This window comes from Bos javanicus, chromosome X, assembly GCF_032452875.1.
Source record: "Bos javanicus breed banteng chromosome X, ARS-OSU_banteng_1.0, whole genome shotgun sequence".
In the NCBI taxonomy this organism is placed as follows: Eukaryota; Metazoa; Chordata; class Mammalia; order Artiodactyla; family Bovidae; genus Bos; species Bos javanicus.
The window spans coordinates 51002450-51024062 of record NC_083897.1 but is presented as its reverse complement, the minus strand read 5'-3'; the positions used below and the strand labels follow the sequence as shown (position 1 = coordinate 51024062).

The 21613-nt window shown below is 41.6% G+C and overlaps 2 protein-coding genes across 7 annotated transcripts in view; one reads left to right on the top strand and one right to left on the bottom strand.

Annotated features, from left to right (window-relative positions):
* SRPX2 (sushi repeat containing protein X-linked 2) overlaps window positions 1–5912 on the bottom strand; it is a 29784-nt gene extending 23872 nt beyond the window's left edge. Inside the window, exons 1-2 of one of the 3 annotated variants that reach the window (XM_061409152.1) lie at window positions 5578–5912; window positions 3640–3872 (exon numbers count right to left, since the gene is read on the bottom strand). In XM_061409152.1, the coding sequence (XP_061265136.1) occupies window positions 3640–3721 (82 nt within the window). In that variant the 5' untranslated portion in view covers window positions 3722–3872; window positions 5578–5912. Of the gene's footprint in view, window positions 1–3639; window positions 3873–4438; window positions 4656–5577 lie in introns of those variants that run through there. The other 2 variants (XM_061409150.1, XM_061409151.1) reach the window with 2 other exon arrangements.
* A 3463-nt stretch (window positions 5913–9375) lies between these two features.
* TSPAN6 (tetraspanin 6) lies at window positions 9376–17603 on the top strand. Of its 4 annotated transcripts, none has more exons than XM_061409148.1 (9): window positions 9376–9478; window positions 12890–13056; window positions 13949–14137; window positions 14402–14476; window positions 15000–15098; window positions 15363–15497; window positions 15778–15861; window positions 16590–16695; window positions 17377–17603. In XM_061409148.1, exons 2-8 carry the CDS (start codon window positions 12970–12972, stop codon window positions 16656–16658), a joined length of 738 nt encoding a protein of 245 aa, XP_061265132.1. In that variant the 5' UTR covers window positions 9376–9478; window positions 12890–12969; the 3' UTR covers window positions 16659–16695; window positions 17377–17603. The 4 variants fall into 4 exon arrangements, with proteins under 4 accessions (XP_061265132.1, XP_061265129.1, XP_061265131.1 ...); XM_061409145.1 differs by having other exon boundaries at window positions 9436–9478; window positions 12566–13056; XM_061409147.1 differs by having other exon boundaries at window positions 9437–9478; window positions 12863–13056.
* Window positions 17604–21613: the final 4010 nt, after the last annotated feature.

Below are 21613 nucleotides of genomic sequence, written 5' to 3'. Positions count from 1 at the left end.
GAGACTAAACAGTGTGTTCCACCAGACAGCAGGAAATGGGTCATGCATACTAATTGGAATACAACTTGGTCCTTTCTGGAGGGAAGTTTCCGGAAACTCTCTTTCCAGCCTCACTGTGTGCCTAAAGCACACACATTAATAGAGCAGCCAGCCGTGCTGGAGTCAGAGACAATTCTTCATTTCCAGGAGAGAGTGTGCTTCTGGGACAAGGCTGGGTTTTAGCACCGGAGCCCTTTGGCCTGTGTAAACACTCTGACCACAAGCTTACCCTGTCTCCTCTCTGGGCAGAGACACGGGGCCCCCTGCACTAATGGGTGGAGCAGAGGGTAGATGATGAGGCTCCTCCATTCCCCACGGGCCCAGACTGGGGGTGAGGGGTGGGTGTTGGGAAACTAGTCCAACTTGATGAACAAGGGAATGAATCAAATTGAAAGTTTGTCTTATGAAATCATGGCCTCATTGGTTTGCCCTCATTCCAGAGGAAAGAGTTCATATTTTCTCCTTCCCTTTTTTTTTTTCTGGTTTCCCTTTTCAGTTCTCTCCTGGCTTTCCTTTATTTCTCCTTAGGCCTCCTCTCCCTTGCTCCCTCTTTTCCCACCTGGGTGGTTTCTTTGTGGTGGAGGGAGGTGGCAGGGTGGACAGAATTCTTGTCAGCTGTTTCAGTTTAGTATCAAAGCCTTACAATGCCTATAAACAGGAGGCCAGATATGTGTGATTTTCTAAAGGATTTGGTCCCCATACTCCTGTTCCAGAGCTTGCCTGTGAACAAATTCCCAGCATGGGAGCAAGCCTCTGTTTACCAAAAGAGCAGACAGGAGTGTCCAAGGCCTATGACTGGATAACGACCACCACAATAACAACAATGACTCTTAACATCACTCAGCACCTACTCTGGGTTTAGCCCATTACATGTGTCATCTCATTAGATCACCCTGACATCTCAGTGAGGTAGACACCCTTATTGCTTTCAAATACAGATGAGGTAACAGGCTCAGAGGAGTTCAGGAACTAGCTCGAGGTTTCCCAGCAAGTAAGGGGCAGAGTGGGCATTCCAGCCCAGGGTAGTTTGATCCCCTTGATGCCAAACTCAGACACTCCACTAAAGATGGTTGTAGGGGAAAGTTTTGGACAACATCCAACAGAAATAAAAATCCAAAATCTTTATTGCAATTCAGCTTTTTAAACTCTGTGTGTGTGGGATCGAAGGCCACCAAACATTTCATATCACTCCAGAATTACAAGGGATGTGGAAAAGCTGAGGTGAAGACTCAGTCAGATAATTACAGTCTTCACCAGGGTACAAAGCTGGCTGGCCCAGTGCCAAGTCTGCTTTGTGACAGGAATAATTCAGGGCCACCTTACCGCTTTAAGCCTTTCCATTTCTCATCTTTGCCTGTCTTTGGATAATTTTTGGAAAATATTAAGATACTGAGATGTGATATATGAAACTAGAGGACCCCTCTCCCCACCTTGTTCTATCTGTCTGTCCCTCTTGAGCCCTGGTGGGGAGAAGCTTTGGCATCGTTCCTTGGTCCCTTTAGGCTGATTGGTGGTTACCATGTGGTCTGTTACTGGGTTCCTCCAATATCCATAGAACAGACCCTCTAAAGCACTACACTTTACAAAGGTGTGGTTGGAAATGTAACTGATAGTTGATGACTATTTTAAGATCTACACTAATGCTTGGATTATGATAAGAAATGCTGTCTGACTTCCTGAACTGCACAGATATGCCAATACACACTTGTAATCCACTGCTGGCTTGATTTATATTTTTAACCCTTCCTACACCCTGCTGATTATTCCTGGATCCTATTTCTGATTAGCCCAGAATCCATACATGGCTGCTTTCCTTGTACAACTCCCACTGGAGGACAAGGTTATAGCCATGAACAAAACAGCCCTGAATGCATACAGTGGTCACTAAATATCTACTGAGTGAAGAAATGAACACATGAACAGAGCAAACTCAGACAGTTGAGCTAGTGATGTAGGGAAAGATTATTGGGAAATTCCCAAGTATCTCTCATCACATAGCCTTCTAAGAAAAGAACAGGACAGAATGAACGGGTTGGCAGGACTGTCAAAGACTTCACTAGCCAGGGCTCCCAAGAAGGAGTGATGAGCATGGTGACTCTTATAGAAAGTGGGGAATGGCCACCTTTGCAAATGGCCTTTTGAGACTTTCAAATGAATCCAAGTCTTAAAAAACTGCATTGTCCTCAAGACTCCAAAAGCTCAGGCTTCCACCCTGGGGAAGGTAAAGGCCTCAGTGTGCTCTGGGGTTTCTTATAGTGATTCAGAATCAGGCTTCACTCATCTAGCCTACACTCATGGTCTTTGGCTGGATTTTGGTCTCATGTACTTGAACTGAAGCTAGGGAGAGTTTGGGGACGATAGCTGCACATATATTCTGGAGACTTGGGCTCCTTTAACCCCAAACAGTGTGTGCTCTGCCAAGGGCTTGATTTGAACATCTTTGCCTCAGTGTCAGCCCTCATGCTTCACCCCCTACAAAGCCAAGTTAAGCCAAACAGGGGAAGAAGTTCGCATATTTGTTTGAAAACTTGATGCAGCTGTTCCAAACAGAGCTTCTGCCAGAGGCTTCCACCAGGAGCTAAGGGCATGTGGAAAATTTTAGCTACGATGACTGCAGCTGTGATGGAAGCAGTTTGTTATTTACTCATCTCTGGATGTTTTTCTAACTCCATTAGTTGGGCCTGTCTCCTTCCCCTGCTCCCCCCAGCCCCCATGAAGGCAGACAGTGCTGACCACAGAATATTATTAGCACTTGGAATGCCAGCTGGGCCCCATCAAAAACTCCTGTCTGGCACCTCATTATCCTTCCTTCATTCCTCCCCTTCCTTTCCCTCCTCGCTGAATGAGTTCTCTTGAGCGCCCTATATCTCCCCAGAGGCAAAGGATGAAACACATTCAGGGATCTAGAAATCCCCATCCTTTCCAAAGTAAGAAACAAGCCAGAAGAAACTGGGGATTCCTGTTCAAGAGAATGTGGTCTGAATTGTCATTAGCAATCTTTATCAGAAAGGAGCTATAAAAATCTCATCCTATAAATAATGTCTGGGAGGGGAGAGAGAAAGAGAGAGAAAATGGAAAAGCAGGTAAGATAATGGCCTCAAAAGCCATGTTAACAAGCCACATTTTTAATATTTATTTATATTTATGAAGTATAGTTCAAGTATGTGGCTGTTGTTGTTCACTCAGTCGTGTCCAACTCTTTGCGACCCCCTGGACTGCAGCATGTATAGTATAGTTCATGTATATAGTATTACATAAATTACTAGTGCACAATATAGTGGTTCACAATTTTTAAAGATTATACTCCATTTTTAGTGATTATAAAATATTTGCTATATTCCCTGTGTTGTGCAAATAAACTACAAGAATATATTGACCAAACTCACTTTTATGCTGGTGCAGCCTGTTTTCAAAAATCTATTAGTTTGCCTCAAAAGCCTCCCTCCGTAGCCTGCCTCAATGTTTAACCATCTTCTTTATTGAGGATAGTTCTTCTCTGTATCTAAGTGCCTCCTATTTCAGTCTAACCTTCCCTTCTCTAAGACTTGGTCTAAGCCCTGCCCTTCCTGGAAATAATGGGCTACAGTTCCTATGACATACCTGCATACCATGTTGGCATCACTGCTGGAGTGAGGAAGAGCAGCAGAGAGAGAGCTCCTCTTCGAGTTAGTTGAATGGCCATCCTTGAAAAGGTGGTGGGGAGGGATGGGAAGGGAGGTTAGGGAGACAAGAATAGAGGTATGTGGCCAGAAGCACCAAGGCAAAGGAGGATGACTTTCAGAAATCAGGCATCAATGAACTTCCAAAAGTGAGAGGAAGCAGAAATGCAGGATCTACGAGGAAGAAGAGAGATTTTTAAATTAACAAATACCTGTTATATTGTCCCCTTTGGAAGGATCTCCCACTTTTAGGATAATAAGACTCTATTTGTGAATTCTGGTCTTTTCCTCTCAGGAGGAAGAGGACAGAAAACAACCAATTCTCAATTGATCCTGGTGATATCTGATGCCAGTGTTCCATGGCCTAAATTACAGAGAGGGACATTGAGATCTCAAGACCAGGAAAGGGCCAACATTAAATCATATAGAACCAAGAGAGAAACCTGCAATCTAAATGTCCCAGGTGATGGTTTCATTCACTGAACTAGTGCTTCCTAACCACGAATCTGAGAAAGTGTTAGCATATACAGACTAAGAACTTGAACTCTGGAGTTACATAGATCTGGATATGTATCCATTTCTGTCCCTATTAGTTATGGAGCTTTGGACAAATTCCTTACCTTCTCTTAGCCTCAGTTTCCTTATCTATAAAATGGGCACAAAAATAGAATTTACATTATAGAGTGGATTATTGCCTGACACATAGGGAAGCAATCCATATATATTAGATACTATATTACCAATTCCATCTTGAACAGGACTGGATGTCTTCTTTCTCTAGTCTCTCAGGCAGTGACTATACCCTGGCTCAGTTCTTAGCTTTGGATTTCGAGGCTTAGCGGTTTGGTAGTGGCTTCCGGCTTTCAAGTCCAGCCTAACTTTCTAGTTTTATCCTGCTGAGCCAGCAGGAAGTCAGTAAGGGTGAAAAGAACATACTAAGGTACGTGAGGAGAGGGTAAGCAACCTCCCACTGCCCTCTCACTTCCCATCCTGTCCTCACTCTAATGAGTGAGGGACTCTCTAATGGGACTCTAATGGGATGAGAGTTTTGTGGCTTTCAGTAGGCAAATACTTCATAAATGACAGTATTAAAACTTGCTGCCCATTGCTGTAAACTGGCCGCTGGATTTCTCAGCAAGAACCCATTCACCCACAGGCTTTCAATGAAACACCATGCTCAGGGGAGGGTCAGTCCCAGAAATGGAGGAACAAAAAGATGGCAGATTCTGACCAGCATCCCTAAGGGATACAAGAAGTCCAAGAATGGCAGAAATTCATTTTCCAATTCATTGCTACCTAGCTTCAGATTCTGTCTTGAGAGTGGCAAGGAAGCAGAATACAGAACAAGTGAGAGCAAGCAGGGGAGGCAAGGAAAGTGGAAACATGTGGGAAGGAATCTCAGCAAGAAAAGATAATCTGCCAGAGCTGAAGACAAGAGATGAAAGCAGAAAGAGGGAATGAACAGACGAGAGAGAGGAGATTAAAGAGAGATGCACTAATCAACAACCCCCTCTCCCACATGCAGCCTCCATCCAGTTCCTTGGTTTGGGAGCAGGAGCTTTCCTTTGCAGACCCAGTGCTCTGAGTCTGTGACCCCTTCCCTACCCACCTTTCTCGCCAATCTCAAACTGAAAACTTGACTCAGTCATGGGGTCGGCCATCCCTCTGCTGTGGGCAGGGAAAGTAGTGGGAACCTGTGTCTGCAGCCAGGTCACAGCTCAAATGGAAAGCAGCATATGGTCCAATTTCATAAAAGAACTTCTTCCCGCACCCCCCAATCCCCGAGCCATGTTGCCTAAGTCCTGGGTCTCGTTACTCCCTCGGGTTGAGAGATGGGGTGGTATGGTATGGAGTGGAGGGGTGAAGCAGCAGATCTTACCTGATGTACGGGTTTTTTGTACTCTCTCTTCTCTTTCTCCTTCCTCTCTGCTCCTCTCATCAGTCGGAAAAACTACTTTTTAACATTCCTAGAATGAGTGGCTCCTGGTCTGTCCGGGCCTCCAGGATTCTGTTAACACTGCCCAGATGTTAGGACATTGGCATCTGCCAAAAGTTTCCTTAAAGCTATAGTAGCCCCAAAGCTATAGCTGTTCCTCCCTCAGAGAAAGATTTTAGAGAAATGGAGGAGAAGGAATGCAAGGATAAGAGGAGCTCAGCCCGTCTGCTGCTGAGCAGAGGAGAGTGTGAGTGGCGCTGGCCTCAAGCCCATGAGTATAGTAATGACTAACAGGCTGGCTAAAGGGCCTCCAGAGATGTGGCGCAGTGAAGAACATTTTTTTTTTTTTTTTATGACATCAGGATTGAATGAAAACGAATTCCACAAACTCTCAGGAGAGGGGAGGAGTGGAGCCGATTTTGAAATTCCCTGGAGATTTCCCCTGTAATTCCTTAGTACTCACCATCCCCAAGTTGCCCTGCCATCCATATGCACAGGGTCAGACCCACTTTGAAATTATCTCTGATGACCTAATTCCAATGGACTTCAGTTTCTGATAAGATTGTGTTGTTGACAAAATATACCATGTGCTTCCAGCCTTCAGGATCAAACTGATTTCCTGTAATAAGAGCAGAGAGAAAGCATACTCACAGATGCTTTAGGGGGAGGTTGTTTACGTGAATTGAAATGATCTCTCTGTGCATGGCAAGGTTAAAGCCATTGCTAAGCTGTTTCTCACAGATCTCTGATGGAGGGCCATGTTTCTCCTCATCAAGCAAGCTTTCTTCATTTTAGTGTCTGATAATGAGACTGTTCTACCATGGGACATATCTGCTCCTGGTACTTTCCCTCCCCTCAGAGTTGCATTTCCAACTTCGAAATGCAGTGGTCCTGGAAGAAATTGTTTTAGATGCTGTAGAAAGAATTTATTCCTTGTGTATGTAAGCAAATTGGTAACCCCTTCTCAGTTATGAAGGGAAGAATTGTACTTAAAATAATACAAAGTTCAGTAGCAAGCCTGTTTCATTTTTCATCCATTGATCATGACTATGTACGGAGTGTTTACAGTGTGGTCATTTTATAAAGTAGCTAAAAGCATGGTCTTGGCCTCATTCATTCAATAAATTTATCAAGCATTTACTGTGTTAAAGATGGAGGACAAAATTCCTGACATCCTAATACATAATTAACTCAACAAATATTTATTGAGCATCTATTATGTACCACACACTGTTCGAGGTGCTTGAGAGACACCCTTGCCCTTATGGATTGGAGGAAACAGACATTTAACAAAAATGTTAATTACAATTTTGTGTATTGAGCTGATCAATCTTCATTGGGCTTCAACTAAGCTAAGAACCAAGGGACAGTGATGAGTAAAAATTGTGTGATCCTTGATCTTATGAAGCTTACTCTGCAGCTCCCACAGGGTTTGTGTTTATTAGGGGAGAGAAGGAGGACACAATTAGAAAATTGTACAAGACCCTATAAATTTCCAAAAGGTATGGAATACACTGTGAAGACTCTGTGGGAAAACATAGGCCGTGGTCTGCTCTCAGGCAAGGGAAATGACATAAACAAGAGCTCATTGTTAAGTCAAAGCAGGGGATGGGTTAACTGGTATGAGGGTTCAGAGGAGCGGTAGGAGATAAAGTTGAATAAATACTGTAGGGCTCTTGAAATTATGGGCCGTTGAAATCAGATATAGGCGTTTACATTAAACTTATGTGTTAGAAAATAGTGAATTTATTAAATAAATGTGTGTGTGACAGAGAGCGTGAGAGAAAGAGCAAAAGAGAGAGATTGACAGCGAGTGAGTGAGCAGAGGGATAAATTCTACCAGGGTTGTTTTCTTTCTAAAAATCCCTTCACTGACTCCCTTGTGGCAAAGAATATAGTCCCAGCTCTTAGCAGGACACACTGTACCCCACACAAGCAAATCCCCCTATGTCCTCAGCCTGGTTTAAACATTCACTCCATGACTCCTCATTCTGGAAACACTAAACTTGCTCTTCCTTTCTCACTGTTGTGGCTTGGGACAGATATGTTTACTCCACTCTGTAACCCTTTCCCTTCTTTCCTGGCCTGTTGAGAAGCTTCTCTCAGCCCATCCCAGCCAGAGCTGGTTTACTTCACCTTCCTTTTCTATCATATCACTTTGTACATGTCTCATGTCTCAATTATAGGATTTATCACACTTATTGCCACTATTGATCTATGATAGTCTCTGTTCCCTACTCTAACTAGTCTTTTCAACTCAGACTCATCTCTGTCCCTTACTAGACTGTGAGTGGGACCATGGCTTAGTCTTCTTCATTCCCCCAGCACCAAACACAGAGCCCAGAACATGCTAAGATGAAGATGCTGCATAGGCCTTGTGTCCCACTCAGGGCTGGAAGGAGCAGGGCAGAGGGGTGGCAGTGAGAGATTAAAGAAGAAAATGAAGGAGAAGATTATAGAAATCATAGGGAGATCAAGGTAAGGGGATAAGTGAGACAAGAGGGGCAGCATTCCTATGAAGCACTTGGATGGGTAATATGAAGACCTTACAACAAACAGGTAGGGTTAATTTAAAAAACCAACATTTCTTCAGCACTACTACGTGGGGGTAACACTATATTAGACACTGTGGGGATATAAAGTTAAATAAAACACATTTTCCTATGACTTGGTTGGGAAGACAAGACAAAGACAGAGACTGGCAACATTCATACATACAAATATGAATTTTTTAAGGTTGTTAAAGTTCAGTATCAAAACTTTTAATTAGAAGCACCTCAGAGTCAACAAGATATTGTTTTAAGAAATATTAGATATGGAAACTGACTAGTTGAAATATCAGCGAAGCTCAACAAGCCTACATTTGAAATCATTCTTAGAAAGCGGACTAAGACAAATTGATAATGTAAATGTAAATTTTAATACCATTTAGGAGTATTTCTCATTTCCATGTGTCCCAAATTGTATATTATGAGTCTTTTTGAAAAAGGCAAGATGAGGACTGGAAAAGGAAGAAAGAGTTCATAGAGAATGTGAAAGGAGTAGATGGGAAAGGGTGAATGAAAAAGACAATTGCAGAGAAGGAACAGTGAGAACGCACAAGAGACAAGAGGGACAAAAAGATATTCTTATTTAGGAAGGTAGCTTGTAAAACTATACCTATGAGTTATCTGTCAAAATTATGATGTTTAAATTATCGGTTTAAATGATGGTTATCTGATGACTATAATGTAAAATATGAGACTTTAATAAGTAGAAGGTGCTTTTAAATTTTACAATAGGTACTTAGCCGAAGGTAATTGGAGGGATTCTAGAAAAGGTATTAGAAAATGAAAATAAGACAAGCAGCGGGCTTCCCTTGTAGCTCAGCTGGTAAAGAATCCACCCACAGTGCGGGAAACCTGGGTTTGATCCCGGGTTGGGAAGATCCCCTGGCAAAGGGAAAGGCTACCCACTCCAGTATTTTGGCCTAGAGAATTCCATGGACTATACAGTCCATGGGGTCACAAAGAGTCAGACATGACTGAGTGAAGTAATGTCCCAAGACGTTATCTAACAGCTCAACTTAATTTTTCCGTTTTATGTCAGTGTGATACTGGGATGGCTTAGACATTTAGTTTTTAATTTCATTTAATTAATCAAGCCTTGAGTGACTACTAAGTGGTTAGCCTCAGAGGCCAGCTATGACCAATGAGCTGAACAGGGATTGGCCAAGCACCAAATGACCTCATCAATTGAGCATTGTGTCCTAGGGTCCTGGAGAGTATAAAAGCGGGTGCAGGAGACCAGCCAAACTGGCTCTTCAAGTAGTTTCTGAACATGTAGACAACCAGACGTAAGACAGGTAAGTAGAGAAGAAGCAGATACTGAAAGCAGGTACTATAGTAATTGATTAAGGGTATGAGTTAACGTGAATGATCAGAGTATAAGGACTGATGTTAAAGAAAGAAGTATATGTGTTGGCCAGGCTGGAGAGTTGGGGGAGGTTGTTCTCATTGGGTTGGGTTTGAGCTGAACCTTAAGTTGTGGGGCAGGTATTTTGAGTTTAGAGATTGGGAAGTAGGGAACAGATCTTATTTATTGGGGAGATAATCGTACTGGCTTATTATGGAACAGAAAATTCACTTTGGAAAAGCTATAGGAAATAAGCTGATGTGCTGGAGGAGGCATCATTTAAATGTCAAAGAAAAACACTTTAATCTTAAAGGTTACAGGAAGTTAATAGAGAAGGGACCAAATCTACACTAAATGTTGACTGTAAAACAAGCAGTAACAATATTTAAGGAAAGTATCTTCCTTTTTCCCCCTACATTTTCAACATCAAATGTTTTTTTGTGATCAGAAAAGAGGGAGAAATTACGAGGTTGAACCAAAAAAGCTATTGAACTCCCTTTACCACTCTGGGATGGGCAGGGTTACCTCCTAGGTGGTTGGGCTAATTGAGTGAAGGCAAAAGTAAAATTCAACAAAACCCACAAGTACAAGGCAGAATTGGGGAAACCATTGAGGTTCTTGTGCTTCAGGGGCTCCAAAAAGCCCTTGTTTATGGTTAAATGTACAATTGCAGCCATATCTCATCACATAGTGGGCTCTGTTTCTGATGAGAGAAATGGAAGTTGCCAGGGTTTAGTCCTAGGCAAGTTACTTAGCTTCTTTGAACCTGTCTCCTCATCTGTAAAACATGAGCAATGGTAGTCGCGGCCTCACAATAAGGACTTTTGTGATGTAAGGATGAGGTAACACTTGTTGGTTGCTTAGCAATGGTGGTTGGTACATAGTCAATGCTCAGTACAGCATTTATTAATAATTTAAGGAATAAATTTATTTTATAGCCTAGAGACTTACTTCTTACATTGCCTAGATGGGATTAGATGCCTCTTTGTCTGGGTTTCGACCCAGACCCAGACCTAAATTTGAACTAAACTGAACTTCTAGGCTTGGTGGCATGGCAATGGTGGGAGTGGGGTTAGCAGGGTGGGAGGCAGTGTTCAAGGTGTTGTGGCCATAGGAATATTAAATTCCATGTCAGGTTTTGGTTTAATTTGGCACTGACTGTTATTCAAACAAAGCAGTGTTGTGAGTAGCAGAGGAAGGGAGGGGAGGAAAATCAACACATTCTTGGAAATAAGATGCAGCTTTTGCTTGGCTATTTTGTTTTTTCTTCAGCCACAGAAATATTTATTTGCTCTCAGGCTCACAATGAAAATCCCTTTCAGGACATGGTACAAACCTAAGCTTTAGAGGAAACTTCATTTAAGATGACAAGAATTTAGCAAGATTTCCCTTGATACTTTTTTGTTTTAATATGAGAACCCCTCAGATGTGTGCTCTTTAGTTTAGGGAGACCACTTTGCATATACTGAGAGCCCCCTCAACTTCATTTCCTGTGGCTGTGGCATATATGGTGTTTTAAAATTTGATGTCTGCCTTATTTCCTGATGACCTTAGTGTTTACGAAGTGTATACATGTATCATTTACCTGTTCTCTCCATGTATGTATGTGTTAGGCTTTTCATGCTTTAGTATAAGGCATGGCAGTGCAATAATTCTCCAGCAGTTGCTCTCTTGGACCTCAGACATCTGGCATGATGCTATAGGAGCTGGTCCTAGGTCAATATTTGAAGCACAAGGAAGCTCTGTGTGACCAAGTTAATGGAACTTTCCTGTTTTCTGGTTCTGTGGTATGTGTTTAAAGCAAGATTTAGAGCAAAAAAGTTTAGGCAGTCACCTCTTCTTCACCAATGCAGGGCTTATTGCCGTGGCAATACAATGAATACCCATTTGTGATGTTAAGCTTGTGTCACTGATGATGTAATTGGTTGGTTAGGAAACGGAATACTGTCTTTTAATCCCATCCCCCTAGAAACACCTCCCCCTGACACACACATTTGACAGTTTCTTCCCTTAAAGAGCTTATACTTTTGTTAAACCGGACCTTAACAGATGAAAAAAAAAAATCCCTATCTATCCTGAGGTCTCCAGTATTTAGGAGATTGTGAAGAGGGCTGTTGTGCGTGTGTGTGTGTGTGTGTGTGTTTTAAAATTCCACTTTACCCTAGAGTTTGACTCAGGTCTGCCTGTGGACATAAGGGACAGGAAACTTTCTGGTGATTCATTCCCATCCTGGAAGCAGATTAAGTCCTTAGGAACACATAGTCTCAAGTTCTAGGAAGATCTAAGCAACTGGTAGAATTTCTTTGGGATGAGTAGGCACCAAATACCATATACAGCTTATATAATAGAGGAGAGGATTGAAAAAGCACAGTTATCTCTAGTTTTGCCTTTGCTGTTAGTTGTGTGACCCAAGATTTCAGCCTCTTTATGATCAGCTGTTCTTGATCTGAAAATACAGAGGGCTGGAATATACAGTGCCTTTCAGTCTTAACATTTAAAAGAGAGTCACATTTACCGGGTATTCTCTGTAGCGCCTTCCCTTTTGAAAGTTTGTAGCTAATAGCTGAACTTACATTTCAGGAGTAATTACTTTAAAGCACTTTTCCTTAATCTCCAGTAATTTAGATAAGGAGGGAGAGGGATAAAGGCAAGAATTTTTGGCAAATTCTTGTAGAGAAATTCTAAAATTCATTACTTTCCTATCTACCTTTGGAATTCTTTCAATAAGTGGTTATTTATTATTCTTGTGCCCCTTCCCCACCTCCTAAAACAGTGTTCAAAAATCGAAAAAACACAAGAGACAAAAAAAAAAAAAATCATCCTAATTCCACCACTCACGTAAATTGCACTTTTCCTTTAGGTTTTTGTCTAAAAACGTGACTGGATGGATCGCTCTGAGAACTGCTTTTGCTTCTCTTTGGAAATATAGGTCCATGTCTTGAGAGTATTTTGCTACGTAATAAGATACTCTTAGGTTACTTTTTCTTAGGTTACTTTTAACCTCTTTTCATCCTCCCCCCCCCCCCCCCACTTTTAGGGCATTAGGGGCCGGCGAGGCCGTATCTCAAGAGTGCTGCTGGCGTTGCTGGTGTTAGAAACAATATGATGCACTTATAAGGGCATGGAGAGGGGTGGGGGGCAGAAAATATTCCATAAGCGAAAAAATGAAGCAACCTGCACTCTGAAGATCTAAGAAATTTCCGACACTAGAACCTTTTGTGTAGCGTTTTCGGCAACCTTCGGCAGAGGGCGCTCGGAAATTGTCGTCACTTTCCGGACAGCCTCCCAGACTTTACCCTCTAGAAAACTGTACAGTGTTTCCGGCTTTTCTCAGTTGCGGGCGCTCGTAACTTTTCGGCAGTTTCCGGGAAGACTCGGGGGCTCCGCGCCTCGCTAGCTGTTCCGATCGCCTGGCGCAGCGGGCAGGGTCTCTGGCGAGTCATGGCGTCCCCTTCTCGGAGGCTGCAGACCAAACCGGTCATCACTTGTTTCAAGAGCGTCCTGTTGATCTACACATTCATCTTCTGGGTGAGAGACGGAGACTCCGGGGACTGGAGGGGATCCCAGGCTGGAGTCGGGGAGGGGGTGTGTGACCCCGAGCCGAGGGAGCTCGGATCCGAAGTGGGAAGGGAGGCGCGAGTGGGGTTGGGGCGGCGGTCGCTGCTGGGACCTCGGCGCTGGGACTCCACCTCGGGTTCGGGCATCTCGCCCGCTCGGGTCGGGGTCTTGGGCAGCCGAGAGGCTGAACCAGGACCAGAAGTGCCTAGCGTTCGAATTCGATGCGGGGCGCCTGGAATGGAGTGACCGCCCCCCCCCCCCCGCCCCCAAAGCAAGCAGAGAGTGTCCCCTGAGAAGCAAGGCTTGCCCGGGCCCGGTGAGGGCTCGCTTGCATAATAGTCTCTTTCTTTTCACTGCTTCATAAGAGGGGAGTATTTCGCAGGTAAGTATGATAATGGCTCCGCTCCCGCCAGTCTATCCTTAGGCTTGCTTTGTGAACCATTCTTTTGTACGCTGTGCACATTTGTTTCTGGAACACTTACAAACACTCCCTCTTCCCGTACCTGCGGGAAGGTTTTCTTCCTAAAGCGGGAGTAAATGGGTTAAGGAAGTTTTGAACCCTAGGGTAAAAAAAAAACATCAAGTTTAAGAATTTTGTCAAGATGCCTAGCTGCCCCCTGGTTTTGTCCTGGCTACAGCTATCCAGCGTGTGGGTTTATCAAGACCTGTTCTTGTGTGCAGCTCCCCTTCCTAACCCTCTGTACAGTACCCCCTTGTCTGCCATATCCCAGCCACAGTTCTGTGGCCACAGAGTGCTACGTCAATTCTCACACCTATTGTTTCTTAAACATCTAGTGGTGTGTGGTTTGAAGATGTTACTGTATACAGTGTATAACTCTCTATTCTCTGATTTCCCACATAGATCACTGGTGTTATCCTTCTTGCCGTTGGCATTTGGGGCAAGGTGAGCCTAGAGAATTATTTTTCCCTTTTAAATGAGAAGGCCACCAATGTCCCCTTTGTGCTCATTGGCACTGGCACTGTCATTATTCTTTTGGGCACCTTTGGCTGTTTTGCTACCTGCCGAGCTTCTGCATGGATGCTGAAACTGGTGAGTCCTTGTTTTCTTAAAATTGGTTGTTGGTTTTTGAAAAGGCTAATATGTTGTAGGCTTTGTTTCTTGGAACTAGGCATGGCCCCTTTCTGATTTTTCCTCTTCCTTATGAAAACTTAGCAAGTAACAGTATAGCTGCCAATTCCCACTTCTGTTGTGTTTTCCCTGCCCTTTTCAGTAACAATGTGCTGAACATTGACTCGCTTTGCAGCTGTCACGTATCTTATTTATGCTGACTTGGACTTTCTTTTTATCCCACAGTATGCAATGTTTCTGACTCTCATTTTTTTGGTTGAACTGGTCGCTGCTATCATAGGATTTGTTTTCAGACATGAGGTAAGCTTGCCTTTGGGAACCTGAATATGTGAAAATTTATCCTCTAAGAGATAAAACTGGATAAATTTAAGTAATAGAGTTAAAAGACAGCTTTCACTAGTGCTTTCACTAGCACAAAACTGGTAACACAAAATTGATACCTTCTCCACTTGTCAAAACTTTAAAAACAAATTAGAAATTGGAATTCCACTTTGTTAAATCTGGGGTTAGGAAATCATTCAGTGAATACTGAGGCCTCATCCAGGAGAGTGTTTAACAAAGTGGTAGTGAGGGTGGGCGATACAGCAGTACAAAGCTGCCACTTGAATAAATATAGGTTCCCATTGTACTTTGAACTTCTCATAGTTATCATCTTTTCCTGGAATGTTTTGCTTAGGAGTCCCCTTAGCAAAACGATATCACTTAGAAGATAGAATTGGACCATAGATATTAATTATATGTTGCTGCAATTTCCTATTTGACCTGGAGATCAAAAGAACATTCTAGAATCTTTGTTTACCAGCCTTGTGTTTCTTTGCTGTAGATTAAGAACAGCCTTAAGAATAATTATGAGAAAGCTTTAAAGCAGTATAACGCTACGGGAGATTATAGAAGTGATGCAGTAGACAAGATCCAAAGCATGGTAAGTGGTCATAGCTGGTGGTTTCTCAAGAAGGAAACACATTCCCTATTCCCTCAGAGAAGATGATAGGGCCCTGCCTATCATATGTTGTCCACTTGCAGTATAGCAGTGAAAGTCAGACCAGTTCCAAAATGTTTATCTCATGAATTTTAATGCCAATGTCATAGGATAGAGATCACTGAGTATAATCTTAGATGCTGGTGTAATTGTTTGACTACATAGTTGTAATATGAACTCTAAATGCTTTTGTTGGATTTTTTTCAGTTGCATTGTTGTGGTGTCACCAACTATAGAGATTGGAAGGATACTAATTATTACTCGGAAAAAGGATTTCCTGAAAGCTGCTGTAAACTTGAAGATTGTTCTCCTCAGAGAGATGCAGATAAAGTAAACAATGAAGTAAGGAGTAAAAAAAGAATTTAATTTTCACTCACAATACACATAATCTGCAATAGCGCAGAAAACTGAAGCTCAGAAAATTTGTGACTTGTGATTAAGTGACACTTAAATGCATAATCCAAAAAATGAATCTTATGTCCCTCAAAAGAGATAGGATTTGTTATGAAAGAATAATTTGAATAAAAGAACAAAGATCATCTTTTGCAGAGATGTGTGATCAAAGTATTATTGCTTGGACTGTACTTACTGTTTTTTTTTTTTTTAATTTCTCTTCCATTAGGGTTGTTTTATAATGGTGATGACCATTATAGAGTCAGAAATGGGAGTTGTTGCTGGAATTTCTTTTGGAGTCGCTTGCTTCCAAGTAAGTCCTTGTAGTTAGGAAATGTTTCATCACTTTTGTAGGTGTAGGCTACAAGATTTCCACTTTGAAGGCTTTGAGTTTTTGCTTCTGGGCCCTGTATAGCAAGGACATTTTTTAGAGAAGTCACATTTTCACAAAACTCAGTCGATCATCTCAGTAGAAACAGTAGTTTTGCCCTTTCCATTCCAGTTTTCAGTTGTCTTTGATCCTGTTTTACCATGCTGTTTTCCACAACGCCAGAGTTCTGTGAGACCTGCCCTCTTAGGTCTCTCTGAATCTGTACTCTCTAATAAAATAGCCACCTTTCGAAAGTTATAACTATGAAATTAAAATTTTAGCTCCTTAGACTTCCATTTGAAGTGCTTGAAAACCATATGTGGCTAATTGCTGCCATGCTGGACAGCATTTTCATTATCACAGTACTGCCTCATAGATGGAGATTTTACTTGATGAGATGCTAATTCTAAGCCATATCCTTTTTGCTCTGATAACTGAGAGGAAGAATAAGAAAAGTTTCCCCAAACTTCAGGATTTTCCCAGATTGATTTATGTCAGGGATGGTTGTGAAATTCCAGATCACAGTTGTAGTTAAGACATCATGTATAAGCTTATTATAGAAAAAACTTAAGGAAATAAGTAGTGAATTGGAAGTGAAAGGACCTGTATCTTCAGGTATTTAAGCTTTATGTGTATGTGTATGTTTAGTTTTGCTTATATTTTATTTCCAGCTGATTGGAATCTTTCTAGCTTACTGCCTCTCTCGTGCCATTACAAATAACCAGTATGAGATAGTGTAACCAACATAACACGGGCCTATTACTCTCCAACTTTAAGGTATGTTCATTTTGATCCTCAGCACTGTCAGTGTTTACTTCAGCCTATACATGTGATGAATGGGACTGAGTTTGCAAAGAAGATCATGTCCAGCAGTGCATTCAAATATTATCAGTATTGTGTTAGCAGTGGGACACAACTGAAGTGACTTGACACAGCACAGCCATGTATAAGCACTAGTCTCGCAAAAATATCATGGCAGTAAAAGGACAGATGGGCCTCTCTGGGTTTACCTACATGTCAGCCTAAAGATCCTTCGTGGTCCCATTTCTAACAGATTTGAACCTAATGAAGAGAAATGAAGAATCCTAATAGTGACCTTACTTGTAAGTGTCCCTGGCAAGTACACTCTGGCTCTTGATCAATACCGGCATTTTCCCCTGGTCTTTTACCCAATTCTCATTTACTGCAGTCTTCTGGTATTACTAGAGCCATGAACTCATCTAGCTTAACTAGATTTTGGAGAAACATGTGTTTCAATAACTTCAGAATTTGAATGATAAAATGTGAGAACTATAGCTGGCTGAATTAATCCCTAGGGTTCCCTTCACATTTGATTTGAGTCACTCACTGGGAACACGTGGAGATCTTCATTAGCAGACTAGATTAAAATGCGTGCAAATGAATACAGATATTGAAGTTTGGGTTACAAGGAAATTAACTATTTTTCCTTTAATTTAGGATATTAACATCCCTATCCCCAACCTTGTGAATTACAAGATCACCTGGATGGAAGACCTACATTTGTTACAGATAGATTGAAAAACTACATCAATAGTCTGATTCGATCAAGACAGTTGTTTGATACGTTCGAAGTCCACCTTTTGTCCCATTCATGTTACATCATTGAAATCTCCATATCACTCTGAAACACTGGAAGAGCTTAATAAATTGTAAACGAAGCAAAACTGTTCCTCTTGACTTTTTTGTCTTGGTATGGGGCTTTTGATAGACAATGAGTTTGCTGTTCATGTAGTAAGATTGAAAACTGACCCTTCCAAACTTGCCCTTTTCCCAGCCAGAGTTATCTGGTGTGATTGTATACTTTGCTTCAAGAAATTAAAATGTTTTCATTAGTCACACTGTAATTTAATTCCAGCCAGTAGTTGGATAACACCCATCATCAGAGTTGCCAATTGGTGGTAATGGTCTGACTTCTAAGGCACTCAAGACTGTAAAAGGCACTACACATGCTCTGTGATACATCAGGTTGCAACACCTTAACACTTTACGTTTCTCTGCCTCTGAATTCAGATATTTACACTAACATGTTTGTTTCCATTATTGTTTGAAAGGTTCTAATTATTACTGGTGCCAGAGTTATTGTATTCTCTTTGGGAATTTAAAGCAAAAGATCTTCATTAGCTTTAGCTGGAATTTCCTTGCCAGGTTCATATGACTTAATTGTCAATACTAAGGTTAACTTTTAATAGTTTTGTGGCTTTGGTTAATAAATATAAATCTTTTACACAATAAATAGTGTTTTTCTCTAAAATCATTGTGTTTAACTTTTGGAAAATCTTCTGGGATGGTGGTTTTCCGCTGAGAAAGCTAAGCCCCACATTTCTACTTGGTGAATATAGTTCTGGATATGAAATGTGAATATAGTTCTGGATATGAAATGTAAACCTGAGATCTGGACACATTTTTAAAAAGTTCCTGTTTACAAAAACTATTCCCTGTGAAAGAAACACATTCCTTGCTATGAAAGAGCATAATGCTTATCATTCTCCTAGAGATTAGACATTTTTATTGTATAGTTTAAGAAGTTGGATGGGGAGAGAGATAACCTGTACCTTCAGGGTAATAAGGAAATTAATCATTAAAGTTGGAGTTGGAATGGGGGAATTCTTTCTTTGGTTTTGAGTTTCTTTATTCACTGTGTGTGTTAGTTGCTCAGTTGTGTTCGAGTCTGATTCTCCTGACTAGCCCTTGAGGCTCCTCTGTCCATGGCATTCTCCAGGCAAGAATACTGGAGTGGGTTGCCATTGTTTTCTCCAGTGGATCTTCCTGACCCAGGGATCGAACTCAGGTCTCTTGTATTGCAAGCAGATTCTTTACCATCTGAGCTACCAGGAAAACCCTCTTTATCCATTAGAAGAACCAAGCTCATCTCTGACTGCCACATATTCACAGTCCTTGAATTTAATGGTAAGTAAGTAAGTGTTAGTTGCTCAGTCGTGCCCAACTCTTTGCAACCCCCTGGGACTGCAGCCCACCAGGCTCCTCTGTCCATGAGATTTTCCAGGCAAGGATACTGGAGTTGGGTTGCCATTTCCTTCTCCAGGGGATCTTCCCAACCCAGGGAACAAACTCTGGTCTCCTACACTGCAGGCAGATCTTTACTGACTGAGCTACAAGGGAAGCCCAAATTTAATGGTAAGGGGGAGTAAACCACAGTACAGGAAGTGGATGAAAACTACTAAAGTTAATGATGAGTTTGGCAGTACCTATTTGAAAGTACTTGAAGTTACTGCAGAGAAAGGGTATTCTCCATTAAAACATTCGATGGGTGACGACATAAGGTATAGGGATAAAACAATTGAAAAAAATTAGTGGCTTTCCAAATGTAGTGAATCAGTTATTGAAATCTGATGCTAAATAAGGATTTAAAGGATAATCAAACTTCTTTAAAGGATAATTGGAGCAATTTTCAAATAGCTATTTTTTCACTAGGGTGGCCTAGGATAACCTTTTGAAGTTTTCTTTAGTATTTTATAGACATTTTTCCTTGTTATTAAAAAAAAAACAACCCCAGCGCATGTGAAAAGTAGAAAAAACACGCTGCCTTGCCCTTAAGGTGGGTTGGTGTGTTTGTTTTCAAGATGGATTTTTTTTGGATGGCCAGGTAAAAGCCCCTTCTAGCTGAGGTGTGCGTCTGTACGTGGACTATAAAGTCCACCCCCACATTTGTAATGTGCCAAAGGTATCCTGTGGGTTGTCTCACTTCCAGGCACCAGGTTGCCCACTGCAAGGCAGCTCTGAACTCCACTTTGAGAAGCACACTTTTCTGAAAGTGTGGAAAGCTTGGCAGCTTTGGCCTATTCCTATGAGGGGTTGGGTTTATGTTGTAGGCATCAAAATTTTACAGAAAATAAGTCCCTAATACAAGGTATAAATGCCATTTCTGTTTCTCCTCAGCTCACACAGGATTCTTTGAGACTGTGCTTTTAATCTCCTGTCAGAATCCAAGTTGGTACTTTAACAGTGATGCTGGCCAGCCAAACTGATTAAATTATTAGGAGCTAAGCAATGTACACATTTTTGTGTGTGTGAAGTTGAGAAAGCTTTGATTTCTTTGAACTGTTCTGTATGGGCTTTTGTTTATATTTGTAGGAAAAAGTCTAACACAAGCTGTAACTACTATTCCTCACAGCATACGTAAGATACATTGAGATTTGCTATTTTTAAAATTTGTTGCCCTTCACGGTTGACACCTTTGCCTGTGATGTGGGCAACCAAACTTTTTTAATTCAAAAAGGAAAACAGAAGTCTAATATATCAGAAAAGAATACATAAACTGAAACAGTTTTGGGGAAATGAGACTTTTTAAGTCATGGGTCTAAAACTTCAGATTTCTTGTGAAAGAAAACCATTATGGTTTAATTATGACTTTTCTATTATGTATCCCTATCCTATGGAGCTTAGTAGACTTGGGCACTTGTAAGAGCACTGCAAATGCTAATGAAATAAATAAAGGAGCCAATCTAATTATAATGGTTTCTTAATGTTCTGTTACGTAAGTCTTTGATCTAAATATCTCATTCCATATAAGCCACTGTTTATCTAATAGAAACCCCCTGCCCAGTCAGAAACCACTTAACCTCGGAAACCTCTCTGCTAACTTCCTCCCTGTCAAATCACTTTTTGCCGCTTCTCTTTTGAAGTCCTTGCTACATGCGATGCCACTGAAGATTCTTGGTTTTTGTTTTGACCTTGTAATATCCTGCTTTTCTTCCCTTTTACTGCTCTTTCTAGTTTACTTTACTGTTTTAATTTCCTCCTACTTTTCAAGTGTGGCTTTCCCCCTGAGGCTTGCATTTGGCTTTCTGCTCTTAGGTTATGCCAACCTTGGAGGAACTGAATGTAGATTACGCTTCAGTTGTGTGTTGGTAATTGTGACTTGCTTGTTTCTCTCTCTGTCCCCAGCACCCCAAACTGTATCACTCTGAACACTTAAAGATTCAAAAACCCCTCCTGTAACATGTAGTCCATGCGTAGTAGGCACATTTGATGTTGACTGAACTGGTTCCTTCACCAGGAATAACAGTTTTTGGGAAGCAGGGAAGACGGTCCAATTGCTCTGAAAGTGCATCATTGGCTCTGCTACATGCATTCATCAGATGAACATGAGTTCTTTGGGTAAGACTGTCATACTTGATCTGGTGGTGCTCTCATTACCATGACCTCAAAGCTTTTATTAAAAAATTAGTGATTTGTAAAGATTTCTCTCTTCCAACAAGTTTTTCACTACCATTGCTGGGGAAAGACAATCCCAATATGAATATCCTCAAAGCAGATCAAACTGGCATGGTACATCCCTGAATATAGACAATCCACGAATAAGTGTACACAGTGTCTAGGTAGGTAATACAACTACTCAGAATCATCACTGGAAAGGTTTGGACACAGGGTAACACACCTGGGGTACAGTAGATTTTGAGAGATGAGGGATGGCATCCATACATTTTCACTCCAAATGCATGTCATGACCTTCCTTAGCAGGAAAATGGCATCAAAGAGAAGATGTTGTTGTTCAGTCCCTAACTGTTGTTCAGTTGGACTCTTTGCAACCCCATGGACTGCAGCACACCAGGCTCCTCTGTCCTCCACTGTCTCTTGGAGTTTCCTCAAATTCATGTCCTTGGAGTAGGTGATGCTCTCTAACCATCTCATTCTCTGCCACCTTCTTCTTTTG

Excerpts from the sequence above, each read along its gene's own strand:
- TSPAN6 (XM_061409148.1), top strand. The coding sequence starts at position 12,970 with ATGGCGTCCCCTTCTCGGAGGCTGCAGACCAAACCGGTCATCACTTGT. Across the intron at positions 15,099-15,362 it reads TAGACAAGATCCAAAGCATG|TTGCATTGTTGTGGTGTCAC; the intron begins GTAAGTGGTCAT and ends GATTTTTTTCAG. Across the intron at positions 15,498-15,777 it reads CAGATAAAGTAAACAATGAA|GGTTGTTTTATAATGGTGAT; the intron begins GTAAGGAGTAAA and ends CTCTTCCATTAG.